The following is a 26,364-nucleotide window of genomic DNA, read 5'->3' as shown; positions in this document are numbered from 1 at the left end:
GCTTCCAATTCAGGGCCCTACCCTTTACTTAGATTATGTCAGTCATGGCATCCATTTCTGACCTTGCTTTAGGCCCTTGGCCGGGAGACAACACGGACCTTAGAATCACCCTGTTGGATATTCACTCTCAAAAAATCCAATCTGATTCCTTCCTAGTAGATGGCCTTCTTGGGGTTGTTGTTCGGCACTCTACTTCAGAGCTTTTTCCTGCCATAGGACAGGTAAAGTCCCTCTTAACCCACAAACAGGTGTTTGTGCATTTCTGTATGAGAGTGTTAGACAAGATGGTCTCCACTTTCAAGCTAATTCAGTTTTTCTCGAAAGTAGAGATCTAAATCACCAGGGTGGCACCAAATGTGCCCAGGCCATTAAGGAGACCAGTCAGATTGTGCATTGGGCGGAACAACATGTTTTGACCATTGTGGCAGTGTTCATTCCACAGGTAGACAACTGGGAAGTCGACTTCCTCACCTGGTAGACTTCATCTGGGAAAGTGGTCTCTACACCCAGACATCTTCCAAAAGATGGTGGAAAGGTGGGGTTGACCAGACATTGATATGGTGTCCTGGTGGAGACCTATTGCTCCAGGACAAGGGTAGTTAACAGATGCCATGTCAGTCCCTGTGATTTTACCTATTCCCTTCAATAGTTATGCTACCCAGGGTTCTCAGTTAGGTAAAAAGGGAGAGCATCTGAGGGACCTGGTGGCTCCAGCCTGAACGAGGAGGTTGTGGTACTCCAAGCTTCACGACATGGCAGAGGCTCCTCCGTGGAAGGTCCCTCCAAGAAATCCACAGAGATCTTTCTGCAATCCCCTCCAATGCTGAAACCCCATTTTTTTTGCCCAGATTGTGTTCCCAAGCAGCATGGTGGAGAATGGACGCATTGTCATTTCCATGGATGGGATTATCCCTTCCTTATGCATGTCCTCTTCTGTACTTCCTCCTGAGGTTGGCCACAAAATCAGGTCAGAGAGAGTAGAAAAATAAATTATATATAATATTGGTATATCCTCACTGGTCTTCCAGAGTTTGGATTCCACTGCTTCACTATCAGAGGCCCAAAGATTCCTTTGGGTTTCCCATCAGAATGTTTTGAGGGAATAGTAGATCTCAAGATGTCCCAGTCTATGTGAATGGTGGTAATACTGGGATGCTAACAAAGGAGCAATTAGCTTCTTCTAACTAAAATTTATTATACAGTTCCCTCAGGCCATGTACTAGATCCGGCATTATTCATGAATTAAGTACTTGGCTGAAAGACCACAATAGACAGATTTGTTGGCTAAATAGTTTTATGACGGATTGGCAACCTTCATATAATATGGCATACTATTTTCTAACTTGATGGAAAGATGACTATACATTGTAAAAGGGATGCCATTTTCCAAGGCAATAGTACCCGAGTATTCAAATATATGGAATATTGACATTTTGCGGTTATCCCTTATCCCCTTCGACCTGTCCTTGCCTATAAACATACTCTCTAAGAAACAGGTTCTTGTGGAGAGGAGTGGATGCTCCACTACATGCACCAGGCTGCACCCTTAGTGTAGCGCCATATTAGATCAATAATTTAGTTACAGGTTAAGAGGGTGAAGAATTTGATAAGCCTGCCTGAAAATGCGAACGTGATCAACATGCATTAAATCTACACTATCTTTAAGTAATTGCATTAACTTAGGTTTTTTGTTTGGCACCCTGACTGTCATTTGCACCACAGCTCTTTAAATGAGAAGTCATTTCTTTGCATTGCCTACAAGACTTCTCACGCATCATTACCCATTTATGGGATTTCCTACCATGCCCGATCACTCAACCACAGCCTTCAATTCTCTATGAAAACCCATCATCATCAGCTATTTATATAGCACCACTATTTCCGCAGTATTCTACAGAGAACACACCCACATCAGTTCCTGCCCCATTGGCGCTCACAGTCTAAATTCACTAACATACACACACAGACAGAGAGACTAGGGTCAATTTGATAGCGGCCAAATAACTTACCAGTATGTTTTTGGAGTGTGGGAGGAAACCCACACAAACATGGCGAGAACATACAAACTCCACACAGTTAAGGCCATGGTCGGAAATCAAACTCATGACCCAATTGCTGTGAAGCAGAAGTGCTAGTCACTAAGCTGCCCATCTCTTTACTATACAATCATAACTGTCCCAATCTCCACTCTGAACAACTCTTGTTTCAGTTGTGCCCTCTTTCAATTACAATTTAAGCTCTCTAATGAGCAACTCTCCCTGCCCTTTGTTTTCATGTCTGCGTTTGTTTTGACTACCTTTTATGTCCCTGTTTTTATTTATTTCCAGTTTTTCCCAATGCTGAACACTGTGGCACTTTATAAATCAACTATAATAATATAAAAGGCGAGAGTACAGGCATGGTAATTTCACATGATTTCATTGTAAGCAAGCAGTGTGGAAAAAAACCCAGCAGAATAACTGGATTGTATAGGTAGAGGAACAGGAAGAGGGTTGTTACAGTGCCACTTTTCAGTTCACTGGTAAAACCTCTCCACGAATACAGTGTACAGATTTGGAGGCCTTATCTCATACTTGCCAACATTGGCAACTTGTTTCCCGGGAGGTCTGGGGGTCAGGTGGGTGTGTGGGAGAAGGGCTCGAAGAAGCGCGTCATTAGCCCCACCCCCAAAACTATCATCACTATTTTGGACCAATAAAAACGGGGCAGAACCACAATGACAAATGATCAGCATCACTAAGCCCCACTCCCCTTACTCTCCCGGGAGTACACCCAGAAATTCGGGAGTCTCCTGAACATTCCGAGAGAGTAGGCAACTATGCCGTATCTCCAAAATGATAGAAAGTAGAAAACAAATATGAAAGACTGGAAACCAAAACACTGCACACAAAATTATGAAGATTTCAATAGCTGAACATGTACAACTTAGAGAAAGAACAAAACCTATATAATATAAACTTTAAGATATATCAAAAGCCATAATAGGTCAGGAAGACAATGGGGCATATTCAACAAATTGCGATGGTGCACTATCGTGCACTTATTATACAATCCATGCCCCGAAGTGTCCCACGCATATTTATTAAAGGTGCATCGAAGCAGATATCTTGGATATCTGCGGCTTTGCATTCTGCTTCGTTTTGGGGAGCAGTCACCATTCAATAGTATTGCAATCTAACAAGTTCCAAAAAATTGTTTTTTTCGGGAACTTGTCTTGAAGCTGAAGCTGGCGTACATTATCATAAATGAGAAATCTCAGTGCTGTCAGCTCTGCTCCGAAGAGCAGAGCTGGACAGCGCATGTGTGGAGGAATCATGTGATCCCTCCCTGTCAATCACTGCTCTCTCTGCAAGGATAGTTGCAGAGACAGAGCAGGGATCTTTGTGCACATGCGCAATTGAAGAATGAAGAGAACGTGGAACACCTGGAGGAGATCCCGAGACAGCGCGTCCCGAAGAGTGGGGCAAGTGTGATTTTTTTTTTTTTTATCACAGAAACAGCAGTTTTTCGGAACTGCTGTTTGTGACCCGTTTTTAATAAATTTGAGAAATAGTTCAATCCTTATCCATGCGATAAGGATTGATAACTATTTCTCACTTTTGCCAAAAAATGATAAATGTGCCCCAATATTTTCAAAATACAAGAATATCTACAAGTGGGATATGCTTTTAAGTTGAAGGGTGGGAGACAAAGACAACATAAGGTAGAACTTGTTTACAAAAAGGCAGATATATCCATTGAGAAGTCTCCCAGGAGTTGTGGGGGAGACTCATACAGTGAAACAGTTCAAGAATGCACATGGGACAAACACACAGCAAGTGTTAACATAGATCAAAGATACACTTAAAACAAAGGTTACTACATGGCCATTTAGTTTTTTCAGCTGCTAAATTAAATGTAAAACTATTTTAAAAAATAGATATTTACTTTCAACAGTATTACTATTTGCCTGAATGGGACTCGCTCTTCTTAGTGATAACTGGGGAAGTGAAACTGTTCTTGTGCTAAGATGTTTAACTTTTGAATAAGTTTACACCACAGGCATTGAATTAACATAACACAAATGTATACTACACAGCCCCCCTTCCACAAAAAAAGTTTTAATGCCATTGAACTTAGGCACAAGAGAGTTTTTCTGTACAAGACTACACAAGTCACAGGTGTGCAAATTGGAAACAGCCAAATGCAAAAATTTGCACGGTCGTTACCAGTCTGACAAAACACTACAGATGAATAAAACACGTAATAACATACAAAACCGGAGATGTTACAAATTAAGAATACAATAGAATATTCCAAATATGCACCAGATGCAAAGGAGGAACATATGAACGTGGATACTGGTGGGAGTACGCTGACTCCAGTTTACGAGAGAGCTATACAATATCGTTTTGGGAGCGGGGCTGGATAATCACGAACCGTACTCGCAAAGAACTGGCTGCAGCCAGTGACACACAAAATGGCGGCCCAGGGGCTGCGGTATGTTCTCGGGAGCGCGCACAGCCGGGGGCCGCCCAGGGTTACGCGCTCAGGTGGGGCTCGTGTGGGCGGGGTTTGCGCAGGCGCACTCCGGGCGGTAGCGCTGTCACTTCCGGCTGTTTGTCCGGGAAGCGGATTCGGTCGGAGCGGAACGCGCGGATCCCGGTGACCCGGCCCACCAGCTGCACAGGCCGCCGACATGGCCCGGGATTATGACCATCTCTTCAAGCTCCTCATCATTGGTGACAGCGGTGAGGGCGGCTTCCTGGGATGGGGAGAATGGGTAGTGTAGGGAGAGGCCGTCAGTACCGGGAAGGAGGGAGTGACCGCTGTGCGGCTTCCTCCTACTCCGAGCCCCTGGTCCTCTGGTTACTGGGCACCACGGGAAGGTGGTACTGGGTGTTCCATTCTTCTATAGAGCACAGAGGGGAACGGTGCTGGTACTAGTAACGTGACCTCGGCTATTGTAGTGACGGATATAAACCCTCCTCTCCCTTCCCTCTGTAGTTTGAATGGGGTCACTGCCAGGTCTATGGGAAAAGCGGCATCAGCATCGGAGCCCTATCATTCTATGGGGAGTGTTTGATCGGTACATTCAGTTTAGGTTCAGTGGCAATTTCCTAGTTGTGTCAGTTTCTGTGGGTGTAAGATTATTGTCTGTAATCTACATTGTATTATCTATACACTGTATTATATCCATTCTTTGTGTATTGGATTATTTATATGTTCAGTGTAAATTTAAATTTTAAGGTCTTTAATAGATGAGTTTAATGAGTTTTAAATGTGTTGGTTTTATTGTGAGTCCTATGCTTGACAAGGGTTCAATATCCTTTATGTCATGCCTTGACAGATGTTATCTGTAAGTTAGGTGCCAGCAATATTGTAATTAAAAAATACTGCAATTGAAACTGTTTCACCAAGATGCCATGATCATTGCCAGTGATTACACTTCATCTTGTGTATCCACAGAATATTTGCAAACCGTCGTGTGTTCTGGTTTCATCCTCCCCCAAAGCATTCTCATATCATTGTATGTAATTCATTTTTTTGTCATGACCCCCCCCCCCTCCCCATGTACAGTACCCAATAATATATTTGTGCTTGATCAATAAAGGAAAATTGCACTCCAGCCTGCGTCCTCCTAACCAAGGCATTACACAACAGTGCCCCCCCCCCCACACACACACTGTATGCACTCTGCCCACATAACCCCCCCCCCCCCCTCCAGGGAACTACACATTGGCCTGCGTGCTCTACCCCCAAGACATTATGCACCAGCCTTCATGCCCCCCCTAAAGTATGTATTTATATTTTTTTATCTACAAGTTTGCATTTATAGTGAGCATCAAATATTTTGTCAGTGTTGGATCAGAATAGATGCTGTTATAATAATGGTAAAAAATATAAAGTGTATGGATAGTATTGGGTCAGTGGCGGTTCATTAATCCATATTGGACCCATAGGCGTTCTTTGTTCCGGATCATTACTGTATTGAAAACTGGCCAAAGTTGCACGTGTCCCTGTAAATGTGCTCAATGAAACCCAAGGCCAGCGCTTCTAAATCAGCACCTTTGCCTGGACCAGTACATCTGATTTACATGGAAAACATTTAAGACACTAGGATAATCTAGAATTTATTATCTGAAGATTGGTAATTAATAGTGTAAACTTTTATTGCAGTTTCTACTTTTTGTGTTTTTTGTTTTGTTTTTTAATTTACATTTATTTTGTGTTTGACTATAATACATTGTAACAAATGGTATGCTAAAGCAATGATCACAATGTTTTCATTAGCTGGTTATTATGTAATTAGCCTGCAACTTTAACTGTCAGTGAACCATTGTTCTGTTACCCTATAAAGTGTGCTTCCCAAAAGAATACATTGCATATCTGACAATCAGAGGACCTCATAGACAGATTTTGAATCGTGAGGTCCAGTCAAATAGTGATACACCAAAAAGATCACTTGAAATCATTTTGTATTAGTAAAATGACTAAGTCCACTGTGGTGCAAGGCACTAACCACACTTCATATAATTTTATATTGTTTTGAAACACAATCACAACTATGGCCATCAATGTACCAATATTTGGATATTTAAAAATCTCAATATCAATGCAAATACTTTCCTGTGACATAGCATGAAAGCAGTCAGAAGTACACCAGAAACTTAGTTGCAAGTTTTTAGGCAGATCATTTTATAAATTATTTTTCGTAAAGTAGAACTAAATAATAAACAGCCTTTTAAATGTTGCAGATGGGTTGACAACTTGCCTTTCCCTAAATTTCAGAACCATTCTGAGTTCTCAAGTCAGAAAAATGGAAGTAGTCAATTGTATGTTGCTATAATTGCAGAATATCGCATTCCTAGGGCTAGATTTACTAAGCTGCGGGTTTGAAAAAGTGGGGATGTTGCCTACAGCAACCAATCAGATTCTAGCTGTCATTTTATAGAAGGTACTAAATAAATGAAAACTAGAATCTGATTGGTTGCTATAGGCAACATCCCCACTTTTTCAAACCCGCAGCTTAGTAAATCTAGCCCCATATTTCTATTCACTTATTTTATTCAGTACTTCAATTACACTTAACAAAAAATGCCTTGGTATACTATTTATTTTACTTCCTTTACCTTTTTACACTTCACAATGTTTAAAAATAGACAATTGAAGAAGAGTATTTCCGTCAGAAAATTTGGTCACTCGCCACACACAAACACTGCCACTAATTTTGAGAGATATCGCTCCATATTCCAGTCTACAAAGGGGGTGATGTTTTAAAATTGATTTGTTAGGTTAAAATATTCATCTATTACTGTAGAGTTGATGCTTCATATAAAGAGTTTTAAAATTACTGTTTGTTTTAAAGACTTAGGGGGTGGTTTAAAATTCAATTCCTTTTTTTTACTTTAATAAACTAGACTGAAACCTGTTTAGTAGATATTTGGTGCTGATCCTAGCCATGGGACACCTTTCCTCTGATGAAGTTAAAAACTATTTTACATTTTCAGTAGATGTGTTCATGGAAACTTTGATACTATTTTATAACTTGGGTTATCATGAAATAGCCTTGATATATTGTTTTCTAAAAATAAAACTCTCTAATTAATCAAGGATACTCCAAAGTTTAAGGCTATAGTTAGCCATATATTTTTGGCGCTCATTTCAATCTTTGGCAATTCATATATGGTCTTAAAATGCCCATCACGGTATGCAAATGGGTTACTAAAGAAGAATGCTAAAAAATACATATAGCTTGTTTTCCTTAAAAAACAAAAGATTCAGGTGTGGAAAATAATGCTTGGGGGAAAAAAATGCTTGAGATGGCCAATGAGCAACTTTCTTAAAATAGATGCTTATTAAAGGAATGTATTCTGGTTTTATTTATTTTTACAATTTGATGGCTCAGAGCACTGTTTCGTTGAAGGGTCATTCCATGTCAGTTGAACCAGGGTTGTCCACCACCCATCTCAGATTTCTCCAAAATTTTTTTAGTTAAGAGAGGATGTCAAAACAACTATTTCTGCCAAATATCTCGACTGTTTGACAATTGATTCAATTGTGATTTTTCAATTTATTAAATAATTAACTAATCGCGGCTTCTTTATCCACTTTATTTGACGTATTGCGGGTTTTTTATTAAGAAATTTACACAAATTTTGGACCCCTAAGGTAACTCTTCCTCCCGAATACAAAAATCCAAATCAAATGACTTTATCTGCCTCGTGTTTTGCGTTACGGCAAAAACGCACGTTTTTCGAATATAATTAAAAACACTAGATTTCATTGACATTAATGATCCCATTTTTTTTGGGGGGGGGGGGGGGGGGTGTTTAAAAAAATCAGCCGGGTACTCTCTTTCATAGTGGAGGAAAAAAAAATAATGAATTTGATGCTCGATTACTGCTGTACAGCATACATAATTTACACATTGTTAAAAACAATACCAAAAAAGTGAACTAAACTGAGGCAATGGGATAAAACTCCCATACAGGAAATGAAACAAACAGAAACTGATGGGAAGTGGATTCCCTTTAGAGACCAAAACTGAAACTTTCTAGAGAAAGAGAGAGGGAGACACAGAGAGAGTCAATCATGGCAGCTGCTCATTTGGTAGTCTTTTAAATACGGACTGCCATATTACTATTTGCTCAAAAACATTGGATTACATAGCTGGAACCACTTTACAAATGAAGAAAAAGAACTTTTGATTCTGAGAACTGAAGATTCAAATGCAGTAGTAACCAATGATCCTGAAACCTCAGTCTGCTACCATCATGAAAAGCTTCTGCTGCTAAGATATGAAGAATTTCAGAAAACATGCTGTAATCCTTTCTTGTCTCACAAAAAGGAGCCAGAAAAAGCTTAAAAGTTATGTCACTGAAGTGGACCACAGAACAAAGACCGTCAGCTTGTTGTATATTTTAGGCAAGATGATTATGACACTTCAAACTGTGTTTGCCTGTTTGTTTTTTAGTGATACCCGTAACCATGTAGCCATAACTGTGCATGCCTTCATTACGGTAGTTATGAAACACTTAGCGATACTATTGTCAAATCTGGAGTATGTTTACTACTTTAGTGATGGTGCTAGTGCACAATACAAGAGCTGCAAAAACTTTTTTAATTTATGCTTCAATAAGGATGACTTCAACATTCAAGCAGAATGAAACTTTTGCCACATCTCATGGTAAGAGTCCATGTAATGGCATTGGTGGGACAGTTAAACTTCTAGCCACATGCACCAGTCTGCAAGCAGTGGAAACCCATCACATCTTGACGCCTTTGGACCCGGGCAAATGAAAATGTACATGGCATAAAGTTTTATACGTGTCGCAAAACCAAGCTGCATAGCCGTCTAGAAACGGCATAAAGACAGGAGGTATCAAAGTTAGTGTCACTATAACCGCAGTCACAAAAAATGTGGACAAAAGTGATCTGCAACCTGGAACATACATAGCAGCAGTGTATGATAACATCTGGTACATTGGGTATATTATTCAATGTAATGAGGAGGAACAAGATGTGCTGATACACTTCATGAAACGAAACCAATCAACAAATGTGCTGTCCTGGCCTTCGAGAGATAAGTGTTTTGTTCCTTTTATTCACGTCCTCTGTGTAACGGAAGTGCCTACTATCCAAGGAAGTACTGGAAGGCAGTATACACTTTCTGCTGACACTTTAAGGAAAATTACAGACCGTTACAACAAGTTCCAAACAAGGGAAAAATAATGAGATTGTTGACTCAACTTCAGTTAAGGACTAAAGTTATGTTAAAGGTTTTAAATTTCATAGTTTCTTGTGTAAATTTTGTATGTGGTACAACAGCAATCGAGCATCAACTTCATTATTTTTTTCTCCAATATGAAAGAGAGTACCCGGCTGATTTTTTTTTGTGGTAGTAATTTATACCTTTTTTAAACACCCCCCAAAAAATGGGATCCCTAATGTCAATTGAATCTAGCGTTTTTAATTATGTTCGAAAAACATGCGTTTTTGCCATAACGCAAAACATGAGGCAGATAAAGTCATTTGATTTGGATTTTTGTATTCGGGAGGAAGAGTTACCTTAGGGGTCCAAATTTTGTGTCGATTCCTTAATAAACACCCGTGATACTTCAAATAAACTGGATAAAGAAGGCGCGATTAGTAAATTATTTAATAAATTGAAAAATCAATATTTAATCAACTAATTGTCAGACAGTCGACATATTTGGCAGAAATAGTTGTTTTGACATCCTCTCAACTAAAAAAGTTTCAAAAAAATCTGAGATGGGTGGTGTGCATTTCATGTTTTTTTGGGTGTTCTGATGTGGAATGACCCTGAAGTCTTTAAGATCTATATAAGTGGAAATAAACCTTGAAAAATATTTGATATCTTGCAGTTGGCCATGGACTGTGCTGTGTCTTTCTTTGAATGCCGTGTTTTTTCACTAGGAAAATCATTCAATGGTTGAGGTTGCTCACTGCACTCTATCTTGTTTATTTCAAAGTCAACACACATCACATCCCTAGTAAACCAGATCAAAGCATTTGCGTTCTAGTCCTCACATCAGTTCCTAGGCACCATTGAAATTGTGATGTAACTCCTTCCCCTCTACACTGTATCCTCCATTCCAGGTGATTACATTTTGTAGGCACAGCTTATAACACAATGTTCTGTTACTGTGCCGAGCGCCGCACTGTAGATAAACTATACTTACCAGGTTTCACAATAATGCCAAGTGTGCGTCTGTGCACAGTATGAGCACAACATTGTGCAATGCTGTGTATATTAACCACCTTAAGACAATTCTAAGGGTTCCTACTTACTGGAGAGCTGGTTGTTGTTATCCAATGCATGAGGGATGATGGAAGCATAGGTGTGTGTGTGTGGGGGGGGTGCATGCTTTGGTCATCAGAGTGCATTTCTTAGTCAAACAGATGCCAGTTTTTCCTGGATCTAGTGAGAATAGTTGTGATGAAGGGTAGTAGACACAAGATTACCTCAATCTATTTGCCTGTGAACTACTCCGATTAAACTTTGGACTGGAGTCTTTCCATAGAAGATATGTCATTGATTTTTCTAAGGCTTTGAGCACATCACTATCATTGGACTAGCCTGTAAAAGATACATAAATTAAGCAAATCATCTTAAAATCTTTACTTTACCTTATCGATTAAGAGAGGTAATGTGGCTTGGGTCCAGAGTTTCGCTTCATTATTTTGTAGTAAGAGAGTTCGGGTGTAAGAAATGAAGTCTGAAATCTGTTTCCATTATTCCCCACACTTATTTAAGTTGTTTAACACTGACTACAAGGGTGTTGCCTGCTAGCAGCAAGGAATCTATACTACCTGGTGGTAAGATCACAGATTTAGACCGTTTAGTCAGTCCAGATTATTTAAAGAGCAATCAAAATAGGGCCTTATTCTATAATAATTAGATCCACCTAAATAAATTTGGGCCTATACCATTACACCAAGAATATCCCACAAGTGATCCCATTCAATAAATTAAATGAAAGTATTTGTAAGTGTCTTAAGAAATTGCCACACTTGAGCCAAAGCATTGATAGCCACCTGCACTTTAGGAAACAGCTGCTGAAGGTTTTTTCCAGTCCTTTATGAGCCATAAATCCAGTTTGATCATGGTTATTGATGGAATTTATTACATTAACCTAAATGGTCTAGCAGCTAGACCATTTAGGTTAATGTAATAAATTCCATCAATAACCATGATCTATGATCAAGGTCTATGCTGGAAGATACAATAGTGGTCCTACCTTGCAAGTTTATTAGCTAGACTAGCTAATAAACTTGCAAGGCAGGACCACTATTGTATCTTCCAGCATAGACCTTGGGAGGGCATGCGGCTCATATGTTTTCATCCAAGTGAAAAGGGATCAGATTTTGTCAAGTTTTTTTTGCTATTCAATAGTCACGTTGGCAAGCCAAGGGGGGGGTCTTGGAATTTGAATAAGACTTAAATAGGTTATCTGCTTTCTCCAACATAAGTGTTCATTAGAAACTTCTCATTCTAGTTCAGTAATTTTATGGTGTCTAAAATTCTCCTGGAGTCATACTCTTCCTAGTTTAAAATCTTAAAATGCTCTCTGAAAATCAAACCTCTTTACTCAAGACTACCCTATTCCCCCCTCCACTGGTACACCCTTGGTACTGTCTCAATCTCCACTTTGAGGCTTACTTGCTTCTCAGGTCTCGGCTCCTATTTTCCCGCAATATTGTAAGAACTCGCAGAAACAAGACCCTTCTTGCCCTTTGTTTTCAGTGCCTGCGCTCTTTTGGACTATCTTGTATGTTCCTCTTTTTTTAATATATATTCTTGTCTTCCCCACTGTCTGGCTGTATGAAACACTGTGGCACTTTTGAAATTAACAACAATAATAATAGTAATTACCACCCAGAACACTTATGCAGCAGGCATGTCTGGTCCAGTTATTTGCTGTCATGGGCTCCTGAGTGTGTGGCACTGGACTGTCAATTATCTCACTTATTTGCACTGTTATCGTGCAAAATAAGTACCGGAAGTAGATGTTCAATGGTAATTTAATGTGGCATCACATGCTGATGGGAGAAGGGATTATAGTACATGGCTATTTATATAATAAGTAGTAAATTCTTTGTGGTTTTTCTTCATATTTAATACATTTTTCATTCCTCCTTAAGTGTACAGCAGCCCTGACAGGACACTAGTCCATTTCAGTGACGTAGTCTGCTCTATCAAGACGCGCTTTTGTTTTTCATTTTTCTGTTTTGACAAATGTTCAATTAGTTTTGTAATTAAATGAATTCCCATTCCTTCCTGCCAAATAAAATACACACATTGTTTTCCCTAAAGTACACATATTTAGTATGTTAATGCTGAAAAGTTTATCTTTTTTTAGAGAGAATTATGGGGTTGCAAATGGCAAAAAACATTGACATTGGTTCGTAAACTAGTAAACCTAAAATATATTCTATAATTGTCATAAAAGCCATACTAATAAGCAATGTACTTGAATGTGATTACTGACTGAAGTCTGTCATGTATAGAAAAATAACTCCACCGACAGGAATAGTTTTTATCTCGGACATCCATCCATTAGATTTCCATGATGCTAAGCCAACTTGTATACTAGGATTATTGGTCCTTTAAATGTATTCAAGCCTATCTTCTATTAAAATGTGTAGGTTATGAAGTACTGAATTTCTCAGTAAATTAGACTTGAACAAAGTGCAACTGGTGGCCATAGGGTCACATGCCGCCCTCAGAGCCTTCACCTGCTGCCCCCAGCTCCTTCCTGCTTTGTCACATTTGTTATCGCTTGTAACACATCTTTAAAATGCCCGCTGATGTTATTACAGTTATGTGTCTCTTTGCATTGTTTTAACTTATTACCAAGACTAAGTCATAGTTTGCGGCCCTATTGAAGGTCAGAGGGCCGCCCATGCGGCCCCTGAAGTGTATCGGGTTGCCTATCACTGCTTTACCATGTCTCTCCCCTGAGTTAGCGAAACAGCAGTGGTCCTGTTTTGAGGACAGCTGCCATTTGTGAGATTTCTTCTTGATATGAGAATTGACAATTACTGAAGCATGGGTTGGGGGATTGGACATAAACCACAAAGAACTCAAACGAGTTTGTAGGAGTGTTTTTTGATTACTCAATCAGGTAGCATGGTGTTCCAAGGTGCCGGTAATTTTACATTGCAGTCTACAAATCAGGTGGAACACCATACCAAACCAACCCTAAAGTAGGCTGCCAAAACCTTTACAGAATTCTTTATAACCACTCACGGCAGCTCTACCTAACCAGCTGCCCAATAGATACTATCATTAGAAGTTTAGTAATAAGGATGATCTAGTAATTTTGTTTTTTCCTTATAGAGTAAGTTACATGGAAGGTATTGTAATAGAACTACCTTGTTAAATGTCATCTTATTACCACTGTAGATTTCAGGAATAATTAGCCAAGACCATAAGAACATTGTAGACTCCCACTTTTATTGCTGTTTATTAAAAAAATGATACCATATTTTGGCTTTTAATTGCAGTTTAAACCATCTGGTACAAATTTTATCATAAATTAATTTGAAATGGATGAGGGGTGTATTGCATGATTGAGATGATATCCAGTTAATAGGGAATATTGCAACATATGTAAATGTTTAATTATGTCAAAGTGATAAATTGGTAAAATGTTGAATTTTTTGAATGACATCTTGTATCTTAAAGAGATTTGTATTAATGTGGGATATACAGAAATATGGCAGTAGGCAGTACATGGCAATTGGCCTTAGCCTATACTAATTGTTGTTTTTTTATTTGCAGACAGGTACACAATAAAATAAGACAGGACAAAATAATGTAGGGATCAGGGGCCTGTAAGTCAAACCTAGGAGCCAGGAATCTATTTGCATCAATCACTATGACTTCCTTAAATGAGCTCACCTGGGATAAGTACAGTTGAACTGAGACTTTTGCCTGAAATCATCTGGTGACACCTCAGAAAAACACAGTTGCTGTAATTTGACAGTTGTGTTGTAAATAAGACTTGGTCAACCTGTGGGTCCCCAGGTGTTGTGAAATTACAAGTCCCAGAATGCCCTGCCAGCTATTGGCTGGATATCTACTGACAAAGCATGCTGGAGATTGTAGTTTCACAACACCTGGGGAGCCACAGGTTGGCCAGGCCTGTTGTAAGTAACGGACCTTCCTTAGCAACATCTGTAACCATGGAAGCAAGCTGTGGCCTGCCCTGATGTGTTTCCATGTTTACAATTGTTGCTAAGTTTGGTCATTTATTTACAGTGTAACTATCAAGTTACAGTGACTGTGTTCAATATGAAGTTTCACAAGGTGATTTCAGACAGAAGTTCCATTTCAAGTAACTATTTTCATTGCCTTTTAACGTAAACATTTGTCAATGTATTAAAATTTGCACGTATGTGCGACTTAGTTAAACTACAATACACATTTGTTTAATTTAATAATCTGAATATTAAAATGCTCCAGAAATGCTTAATCTTTCAGGCCATGTTTTTGTAAATATGATTGCCTAAGCATGGTGTGTTCACCGCGAGCATACAACCGTGAAAGTAATCGTGGAAAAAGGATCTTTGGCGATTGCTCTTACCTGTTCAAATCATAGCTTTACTTCACATTTAGATGTGAATGGATTGGCAGCGTATGGTATACAAAAAGTTACACCAAAAAGGAAATCTGTGCCTTAAATACCACTTAACTCAGGGGTCAGGGAACGGTTTTACCTTTTACCCCAAAATATATTTAGATACGCAGAGGTTACCCCCTTGATTTGAAAGGAAGGAAATCATATATTTTTAATTATTAGAATTCCATACTTTTGTTCCCCCTCTCTTACGTCCCTCACCCTATGTGCCTCCATAGTTTTGTTCCCCCTCTCCCTATGTGCCTCCATAGTTTTGTTCCCCCTCTCTTACTTCCCTCACCCTATGTGCCTCCATAGTTTTGTTCCCCCCTCTCTTACTTCCCTCACCTTATGTGCCTCCATCGTTTTGTTCCCCCCTCTCTTACTTCCCTCACCTTGTGTGCCTCCATAGTTTTGTTCCCCCCTCTCTTCCCTCACCTTGTGTGCCTCCATAGTTTTGTTCCCCCCTCTCTTACTTCCCTCACCCTATGTGTCTCCATAGTTTTGTTCCCCCCTCTCTTACTTCCCTCACCTTGTGTGCCTCCATAGTTTTGTTCCCCCCTCTCTTACTTCCCTCACCTTGTGTGCCTCCATAGTTTTGTTCCCCCCTCTCCCTATGTGCCTCCATAGTTTTGTTCCCCCCTCTCTTACTTCCCTCACCCTATGTGCCTCCATAGTTTTGTTCCCCCTTCTCTTACTTCCCTCACCCTATGTGCCTCTATAGTTTTGTTCCCCCTTCTCTTACTTCCCTCACCCTATGTGCCTCTGTTATTTTACTTTTCTATTGACTTTTTCACTTTTTTCTTTTTCTCTGTTCTTCTTGTCTTGTTTTCTTCTGCCGCTGCTCCTCTCCACTCCTTACTGAAAATGATGTTGGGCCGCCCAACATTCAGTGGAACAAAAGATGAGAGGAGACTGCTGGGAGCCACGCGCGGTCATGTGATTGAAAAAAAAAAACCACATGGCCGCCGGCAGTGACTCGGCAGCATTACCCCCAGGAAATTAATTTTTACCCCATTTAGGGTCGTTTACCCCAGTTCCCAAACCACTGACTTAACTGGACTGTGGCAGGCTGTATGGGGATTTTAGAGGCAATTTTTTGACCATAATGCTGCGCTACCACCAATTGAAAAAAAGGGTAATTAACATGGTCCTCCCCCCTAGCTGGAGTAACAGTGGACTGCTATATGAAGCCAAATATTAGTATAGTGTGGAGCAACTACACGTATCAGCTCCCAAGGCATCAGCTAGGGGTAGTAACATTTTGTATTAGGCAGTCATGCAGCTGTACTACTATTAAGCCATGTTGTGACACTTTAAAAGTTTTTTTTTTATATTATCCTAATAAGAGTGTGAGCTATTAATGGTATTACACAATGAGGAACTTACATTAATATGTCTTTTTTTTTTTTCTTTCTTCTTTTTCATAGGTGTTGGAAAAAGTAGTTTACTACTAAGGTTTGCGGATAATACTTTTTCAGGTAATTACGGCCATTGTTTACGATATGTAGTCTGAATATGGTTCTCTCCAGACAAAACAGACTGTTTTTTCGCAGGTTATGTAAGGATTTCATGCATAAATAATGTTAATAAATTATTTCCATTACATTATATTGTTTTCATATATGTGGAGTCTATTTAGGCAATGAGACTCCAGTAGTATCTCTTCGTATTGTTTCTTGTGCTTTGAGGGTGTACATGTTGTTAAATGCTGTTTAACACCAATTTTATACTTCCCGTTTGGATTGCTACAAATGAGATTTGCTGATATGCACTTCAGAATAGAAAGCTGTGCTGTAAAGTAGAGGAGAACCTTGAAGGCCACCTTACTGTAGAGATACTGTGGGGACTATCGTACTCAAATCTTGTCTAGACGTGGAACAAAAAATTAGAAGACATCTTTTCACACATACTGGCGGCTCTTAAACACAAAGGGGTTCTCCAATTATTTTTTCTATTTCACTTATTCCTCCTACCTTCCAGATTAATTTATTTTGCTACAAAATATACACCATATTGATCTTGTGACAGGTTATAAAATGCTACACATTATAATCAGTTTTTTTGCTAAGTTGTGACATGTTTAAATTTTAATTAACGCCGCAGTGAAGTTTCACTTTTAAATAGCTGGCAGTAGAGCGTGATGAAGTTGGAACCCAGGAATTCCATGAAATGCAGTGGGAATACCATCTTATAGCCAGGATCCTGGAGCTGTAGTGGTCAGCACTGTACCTTTCTAACAAAGTAAATATTGGCTAGTGTTTTGCTCTTAATATAAGTAATACGTTTCTTTGAGAGGAGAAGGAATAGATTAAACTAACATTTACGTGGAGAACTCCTCTAAAGGTTTTTTTTTTTTTTTTAACAATACACATTAATTGAAAGAGAAAGATGTGTGACTCCCAATTTTGGTCATATGCTAATCGTGGATCCACATTTTTGTGCCTTAAATTACTAGTTCACTCCTAACTGCTTTTAATGTGCTTTTCAGATGTAAATAAATACATGAAGTGCATTAAAAGTAGGACACAGTTGCGTTCTACATTTTTTTAATGCAGCGCATCCTACTTCTCATGGCTTAGCGCATACTACCAATATGATAGATTGTATTAGTAGAAGCACATGGAGAATGCATGACTTAAATGAGGCTAAACTGCTTGTTTTTGTGTGTTTTCAACCATTTCCTCAGCGCATGTGTGTACATACCTTAATAATGAGGTCAGTACAATAAGTAGGTTTATATTTTTCCACTCAGCTTAACAAAAATCTCTGCTTGTTCAAGGTCCTATCTTGTTACATAAATTGTTGTTATTGTTTTTACGCCTTCTTTACTCAGTAGGGCTTATTTAATGAATTAGTGCAAGTATAGCATGTGTGTTAGACCACAAAAGAAAGCATTTAGATCAGAGCTTTCCAACTGGTGGGCTGTGGGCCAGCTGAGAATATCCAAACCCCTTTCCATTTATGACCACACCTTCCATGACAACCTCACTAGACTCCATAGTATGTTGATATATAATTTTCCTTTTGTTTTTATCTAATTATTAAGGGCTGCTTGTATACAAATATTATTATTTACAGGACTTTACCTAGTTCTTATGATGGTGTCCATAAATCTGCTTGCAGAGCTCACATTTAGTACAATTCCATTGTTTGCTTTATTTTCTCCAGACCCATTATATTTCCCAGATAGATGTGAGTCTAAGGTGTTTTAATTCTCCCCGAATACAATCAATTGGGGACATGGCCTAACGGACCATCATAGGGAAGATGTCACTGAGGGTGGGACCAGATCCCAAAACATCTCAAAATAGGTAAATACATAACAGATACACATAAGAATATCCTAAAACTTTGAATAATCTAAAACTATGTTTAGCACATATAAATGGTGAACAACAAAAATGGAACCACCTGGGTAAATGAGGGGATATCTAGTATATTGAAAGCAAGGGTTTCCACACATGTGTGGCTCATGTGTTAATTACGCAAATAGCATTTCGGCATGGACAAGCTCATATATACAAATGGACTGCCATGCCTGCCTATAATTATAGATCGCTTATCGTGACTTTGAAAGAGGGCTTGATTATTGGGGCATGTTTGGCAGCTTCAGTTATCAAAATGGCTTGACTTGCTAATATTTTTCAAGCAACAGTGTCAAAGGTGATAATCCATGCTACTGTTACTTTTTGCTGATAACGTTTTTTCTCTGAGCCTGTTTTCCATTGCACTTTGAATTAATCAAAGGGCAACATTGAATTAATGCATAGATATCACAAACCTTGTCAAAGTGCAAAGCAAAATGGGCACTATGGCAAGAACTCCACAGAGCAGTCTATCATAGTTGGGCTGCAATGCATAAACTGTTCATCTACTAAGTGCAGTGCAAATAGCACAGACAGTTGGCTACCCAGCAATGGAAGAAGTTGATTTGGTCAGATAAATCGTCTTTTACCATGTTGTTGACAAACGGACAAGTGCACGTGTGGTACCAACCTAAACCACTCTGCAGCACTGATTGCTTGTTTCCAGCAGTGCAGTTCTGGTGGGTCTGTAATGTTATGGTGTACATTTTCCTTGTATGGTTTGGGTGCACTCATTCCCTTACCAAGGCATGGTCAATGCTTAATGATATTGAGTGATCATCTTCAGCACATTAATGTGCGTGATGTCTTCCAGGATGACACTGCATCCATCCACAGATAATGTATTGTTGACCAATTGTTTAAAGAGCATGACACTGATTATCCATCTGTTATGACCTTCTCAGTCACCAGAGCTGAACCCTATTAAGCTCTTGTGTGTATTCTGGAATGTCTTAGGTGGTGTTTTTCACCACTATCAACCAGGTCTCGGTTAATTGACTTTCTTATACAAGAGTGGTGCGGCTTCCTTCTTACGCCATTCCACACATTAGTAAGCTCAATGCCGCAGTGTATACAAGCTGTACTGGATGCCGTGGTGCCCCAACGGCCTTTTGAGTGACTATATTGGTGTTTCAATTTTTATTTTTCCTCTATCTGTAAGTATAATTGAGCACATACATTTTAGTTAGTGCTTGTCCAGTTACAATGTAGTTATTAGATATGTGGTCCTCTGTATGTAATTACTTGGACAGCCATGAGTTAGAAAACAGGTTTCATTAGGTTTTTTTTTAGACTGAAAGCAACCAGTTAGATTGGTTACTATGGGTTACAACACTTGGGAACAGATTCAATTCCCTGTGTTGTTTAGAACAACGCAGGGCGAGCATTATTACAGTTACTACTGTAATTTTACCGTGGAATTTTGCTCGCGGCTCACAGCTGTGAGCAAAAATCGGCGTTGAAATTACCGCAGTAACAGTATTAATGCACATCTATTAATTTACTAATGGGGAATTGAATCTGCCCCTTAGTTGCTACTTTACCATGTTATAGTGTAATTCCCAATGAGTTGGCATTTCAGACAAGACAGAGAAATACATGCAAAACATTACTAAAACTATTTAGCAGATGAATTAATTTGCTGTATTAACACTAAGTTCAGTACCATACCTATGCAGCAGGGTGCACAACACCCCCTCACACACACATTCTAGAATGGAAAAGGACGTGGTTTAACGTAAAAGGATGCAGGGCCACTCATTGAGGCACATGGTGCATCACTTATCAAAGGTAAGTAGTGTCTGTGACATTAAAAACGGATGCTATTATGGCACTTGTGTGCATGTGTAGGGAACGTTTACTGTCTGTTTTTTGTTGGATAGTTTTGCAAATATTTACCTGCTGAACAATTGCTACGTTTTTAAGTGCCATGGTTTTTATAAATGTCTATTGTTGGCTTCCTATAGTTTCTTCACAACAGAAAAAAACATGGAAAAGAATAAAAACAAAGTGCCAAAAATAATAATTAAAAAAAACCCATAAACTTTCTTTGATTAAAACATTGATTAGTGTTAGACACGTAAGATTTTCTTTACTTCAGAATTCCATACAGCAGAGTTCCACTTATTTCTTTATTTTCCTTTATAGGCAGCTACATTACAACAATTGGTGTTGATTTTAAAATCAGAACAGTTGAAATTAATGGGGAAAAAGTGAAATTGCAGATTTGGGATACTGCAGGCCAGGAACGATTCCGGACCATAACATCAACGTAAGTTAGTTTCAAGTAATGTTCTGATTTTGTGCGTTCTTGTGGAATTGTTATGTTACACCTATAAAGATTCTTCCATTACTACATAGTAAGTGATGTAATGTAACTACATTGTACACAAGAGGTGGGTTTCATGTTGCTCAATAAATGAAACTTATTTTGCTGATTCCAGACTGTTATGCAGTTGGTGAAGTTATAGATTTGCTTTTATGTTTAAGAAAAAACCAACCTTGTGAATTTATACAATATATACAGTCTCCATGAAATACTTAACAGTGATTCACTATGTAGGAATTAAACATTAAGGTTGCGTAAAGCACATTATCCAATCAAACCCTGGGATATGACTAAGTATAATTTGTTTAAAAATCGTATGTAAATCAAATGGTGCAGCCTTCCTTTTTCATAAAATATATAAATCATGTGATTCTAGTCCAAGGACCACCCTATGTGATTTATTCTGTAGTAATTTCAATCACTACTATATCATCCATCCTTTCTATTAGGCCGTGCTCACAAATACAATATGTCCTCTCCAAAGGATGAGGTCTGTGATGGAGTTATGCTCATTGTATTTGAAAGCGGTTGGACAGCCCTCCCCCCCCCCCCCCCCTTCCCCCCAATACCACCACTTTTCACCCTTTATCCCCATTTGGCTTCCACTCTGAAGGTTATGACAACATGCATGAAAGGAGAGCTCCGTGAGATCTGACAGACTGAACCCATTCTAGCTGTTCAAGCAGCTGGGACAATGGTGTGCATTGTATGCGGCTATGGATTAGATAACATGCTAATACAGTGTATACCCAGATAGCTGAGAATATTGCATCTCTTGCCTAGCTGCACCCACAGTGTTTTCTTCTGCAAGTTGCCGGCATGGCTTGTCGAAGAGCCTGTACTGCTAATATTGGATGTCCAGGAGGAATATAAACGCTCACTGAAGGACGAACTACACAGTGGGCTGCTCCTTTAAATCTGTTATTTCAAAGTTAAATTGTATGGCTGCCACCAATAAATTGATTTGCATGCCGTGGTGGCACACGCTTGGGCTGTTTTTTTTTTTGGTTTTTTTTTATTATTATTATTATTATTATTATTATTATTATTATTATTATTTTGATTTTAAAGTAGCAAACCAAGTCATGACATGGTTATTGTTATTTAATGCTATGTTCTAAACCAAACAACCTGACAAAAAAAGAAAAGAAAAAAACGTTTTGTGGCTCAGTTAAGATACGTACTAATGATCTCTGGTATTTATAAGGGAATTGAGTTTATGGGGGAAAGGGATGAGAGGATGATATGTGAGGTAAGTGAAAGCAAGATTAAAAAATGGGAGAAGGTGATTCTAGAGTTAGGGCTTCTGGTGGTTTTTAGCAGCAGCTGTCCAATAAGTAGGAGGGAACTACAGGACTGTACAAGTCTAATTGTCTCTCTTGAGTAATATGTTGGAACAGTGGGTTTGACAGTCCTTGGGAAGAGGGATTCAGAGAAGGGGATCTATTAAAGAGATTCCATTGGTACCACATTTGTCAGTATTTGTGGGGTTTTTTGTTATTATTAAGGTAGGCTTTTTTTTTTTTAGAAATTGTGACCAGGTGCCAGTTCTTGCTAAGCACTAATTGCCTGGAGGTAGTGTCAGGACATTTCCAATGGGTAGCAATCGGGCATCTTTGCCACATTAATATGTCTGTTTGTTCAGGCCATCAATCGTGAAGGCCTAGAGAAATGACCAGTGGTTCTTTTTGATAGGGACATTGGTCACATTACTTGGATCTGAGTTTTATGTAATCTGGAAGGAAACAAGTAATATCTATAGTGCACTTTCTATGAATTTTTCTTAGCATGGCTGGAGATGGGTGACTTTGAAGTTCTCTCTCTCTTATAGTGGACCAAGCGTTGTCCTCCTGGGCTTGCCCATGGCGGTCTCCCAATGAATCCCAAATCTTAGGGTAGGGAATTGTTTTGAGGATAACAAAAGGTTGTAGAGAGCAGAGATCATACTCTTTGTTAATGGTGCTATTGCACAGTGTCACAATTGGAGTAAGGTTGGTGGTGATAGGTGGGTTTGTGAAGGATACAAGAACATATTTCAACTGGAGGTACATAAAGGCGCTCTACTCCGGCAATATGAATTTATGTTGGATGTTGCTTAGTGATATTTAAGCCATTCTTCACAACTTCCAACAACCTAATACTTTTGTTGAGCCAAGGAGTAGAGCATCCAGGGGATTGCCCAGGTGCAAATTTAGGATAAGCCTGGGTTGTACATGTTAAGGTTGAAGGTACCTCTTGAAACATAAGGAATGAGAGATCAAAGTATTTCATGCTACATATTTGTCAGAGCAGCATTATTATGAAACGTTCCCAATTATGTGAATAGAAATGCTCTGTCATATGATGTACCGTGTACAGCATACTGTGCAGTGACTTCTAGTCCATCTGAACACAGTCCCCCAAGTCTTTAGTTGTGTAGTGTGCTTTCATAATCATAATGTTTAATTATGGCCCAAAATCTTTTGTTGTTTTAATATACTTCTAGAATTCAGTATGGCTTACATTATACGTCTTTGTGTGGCTTATTACATTTGTTTTACACACATTTTACCACACACTTTTTTTTCTTACAGATATTACAGAGGAACACACGGTGTCATTGTTGTTTATGATGTTACCAGTGCAGAGTCTTTTGTTAACGTAAAGAGATGGTTACATGAAATAAACCAGAACTGTGATGATGTGTGTCGGATATTAGGTGAGCATTGTCTCTCATACCAAACATATCTCAGGTTCTCTATTATCGCTAATTATTTTTTCCCCTCAATTAATAAGTGGGAAATAAGAATGATGATCCTGATCGGAAAGTGGTGGAAACAGAAGATGCCTATAAGTTTGCTGGGCAGATGGACATACAGCTGTTTGAGACTAGCGCCAAAGAAAACCTAAATGTTGAGGAGGTGTGTATTAATTTTGCTCATTTGATTGCTTGATAACTAATAGTAAAACTAATGTAATGGAGTTTACTGCAGTTGGGCAATTCCAACCAATTGACTATTATGAAGAGCTCAACAGCAGCCATGTTTGGGAAATATCACTCCCTTCATCAGTCTACTTCTGATGATTAAGATCCTTGGAACTGCATATTAGGTATTTGGTGCTTGGAGCACACAGAATATTTTTCAGTTCAAAACATTTTTGAATTTAAGAATGCAGGTTTGTATATGTGTATATGTGTGTGTGTGTATATATATATATATATATATATATATATATATAAAGTCATCCTATCATATTGGCAGCAAGATGTGGGTTTTTGGTAAAATCTCTTTTTATTTTAAATAATTGTACATACATTTTACTTAAGGGATATTTGTGAATGAAAAACTTTTCTTAGGTTTGTTATAATGGTTATATACTTGAATGATCAATGTTTAAACACAAAGGAATTAAGTTTCCATATACAAATGTTTTTTTTCAGGATTCTTTGATATAATGCAACATTTACATTTGTCTCCAGACATTGTTTTTATTAGATCTTTACCCTACTGACAAATTAAAATTATCACAATTATTTTTTCTTATCGATTTTTCATGTGCATGTCCAAGAACCAGTCTTTTGTAGTTTTTATTTTTCAGAGCCACAAAAGCTCTGTAAGAAAAATATTTCACTGAATGGGCACCAAATTAATATTTTGCTATATAATGTTGACAAAACGGGCATGTTATGATTTTCAAATACATTTGTTGAAGTTCACAATTCTTTATTTTTGCCCCTTGTAACATTCTATAAGCACCTCCTTGTGGAGGAGCAGCTAGGGAATAATGGTCCTGGGAGACACTGTGGTACCTGGATTGAGAAACCCTGATCTAGAATCATTTTCAGTCTTCTAGGTTTAAAGACCAGCAACCTAAATGTATTTATTCATAAATACATTTGCTAAACATAGGGGGAGATTCAATTGCTGGCGATTATGATAGCAGAGGTGTCTCCGTGGATGTTCCGGAGACACTACGTGCCGCATTGAATTCTCCTCATAGTACTTGTTTTCGTGTTTATATAATATTTATATTCCACTGAAGCAGGAACCAAATTATTATTGGGATTGTTCTAGTTTCTTGGAAGAAGATAGCGTTACAGGAAGAGAAGTAATCTTGAAATGAACAATTGAACTGTAGACTGTCTGGACTGCCTAAATTGGTTTATAATCCCCAACACTGTGTAACCACCAAATGGCCAAATCAATACATGGGGCAGTTACAATTTGGTTAGATCTAATTGTTCAATTATTGGATTCAAATAAATATATGAAGGGGCTCCATACATTATTGTTGGCAGATGGCGCTGCACACTATATCATTGTTTAAACAGATTTTCCAATCTGTCTACTCATTGATTTGGGGCCAAACACGAATGTAAGGCCCGTCTGCTTGAAAAGAATAATTTTGTCTAAATAGTTGGCTACCTTCAGAATATGTATGGAAACCGAGCAGAATGAATAAATTAACTTATGAATTCGGAACATACATGTGTATATATTTTTTGTTTGTTAGTGACTCTTTAATATTGACATCCTTTTTTAATTTTTTAGATGTTTAATTGCATTACTGAGCTAGTCCTCCGAGCAAAGAAAGAAAACTTGGCAAAACAGCAACAGCAGCAACAGAATGACGTGGTGAAATTAAACAAAAACAGTAAAAGAAAGAAGAGATGCTGCTAGGTGCAGGCACAGCACAGAGATGCTGCTCTCAATCTGAACATTCGTTCCTGGGACGAAGAGTAACTGTGCCATGGGCAGTGCCCAGCTTTCAGGGGTTGGGGCATTTTCTCAGTTTTGTGCTGTTAATTTAAGAAATTTCTCAAGGTTTTCTATTGAGAGGCGCTGGCACTTTTTTATACCTGTGCCAACAAGGTGTTGTGGATCCTCGTCATCCCCTTGTCACCCTTGCTCTTCTGGAGCGTCTGCTAGGAAAGGACAATTGCAGTGCCTACCCCTTGGACTGATTAACAAGAGTCTGTACATACTGTATATTGCGTTAACCAGCCTTGCCTCCCTCCTTTTGCTTTGGCTTTTGCCTTCCGATCGCCAGTCTGTCACAATACACGAGTATGAACTGATCAATTATTTTTAAGATTTAGGACAGTTGGCATCTTAACCTCGGCTTGCGTCTGGTTTCAGTCCTGCCTGTTCGGGTAAGATTCACTAGGCCTTGCTGTTAATTTGCTTCCCTGCTGTTTAGTTTTTTTTGACAATATTTAAAGCCATGCTAAAGAAAACCGGCATCTATTACATTGACCAGTGCAGGACATACGACCAAAAAGTCATTTTGTTTTTAATGGAAGGCTGGATGGATCTTAAACTGTTAGCAGCCATTTGTTACTATCTAAGAACCATTATGTCAATTTAAGAAAAAAAATATATATTATGGGAAAAAAAATCTGCCAAATTTTTGTACCATCTTGTTCATAAATAGGAACAAACTAATAAAATGTGAACTATGGGTCCTGAATTAAAAAAAAACAAAAAACAAATGTCTCGATGTCTATAGAAATGTTTTGAGTGGAAAAATGACTATTGCTGTAGTGAGATGATGGTAT

General features: G+C 38.6%; 1 protein-coding gene across 1 annotated transcript; it reads left to right on the top strand.

The window, feature by feature from the left end:
• Positions 1-4,569: 4,569 nt before the first annotated feature.
• On the top strand, positions 4,570-26,298 carry RAB35 (RAB35, member RAS oncogene family). Its single transcript, XM_075214833.1, has 6 exons — positions 4,570-4,730; positions 16,559-16,609; positions 20,645-20,768; positions 23,399-23,523; positions 23,601-23,725; positions 25,358-26,298. The coding sequence occupies exons 1-6, from the start codon at positions 4,679-4,681 to the stop codon at positions 25,484-25,486; spliced, it is 606 nt and encodes a 201-aa protein (XP_075070934.1). The 5' UTR covers positions 4,570-4,678; the 3' UTR covers positions 25,487-26,298.
• Positions 26,299-26,364: the final 66 nt, after the last annotated feature.

Source organism: Mixophyes fleayi, chromosome 1, assembly GCF_038048845.1.
Source record: "Mixophyes fleayi isolate aMixFle1 chromosome 1, aMixFle1.hap1, whole genome shotgun sequence".
NCBI classification, from domain to species: Eukaryota; Metazoa; Chordata; class Amphibia; order Anura; family Limnodynastidae; genus Mixophyes; species Mixophyes fleayi.
The sequence above is the reverse complement of the archived record's forward strand: the minus strand, read 5'-3'. Positions and strand labels throughout refer to the sequence as shown.

Coding starts and splice junctions, on each gene's coding strand:
- RAB35 (XM_075214833.1), top strand. CDS start 4,679: ATGGCCCGGGATTATGACCATCTCTTCAAGCTCCTCATCATTGGTGAC. Junction 16,610..20,644: donor TGCGGATAATACTTTTTCAG/GTAATTACGGCC, acceptor TTTCCTTTATAG/GCAGCTACATTACAACAATT. Junction 20,769..23,398: donor TTCCGGACCATAACATCAAC/GTAAGTTAGTTT, acceptor TTTTTCTTACAG/ATATTACAGAGGAACACACG.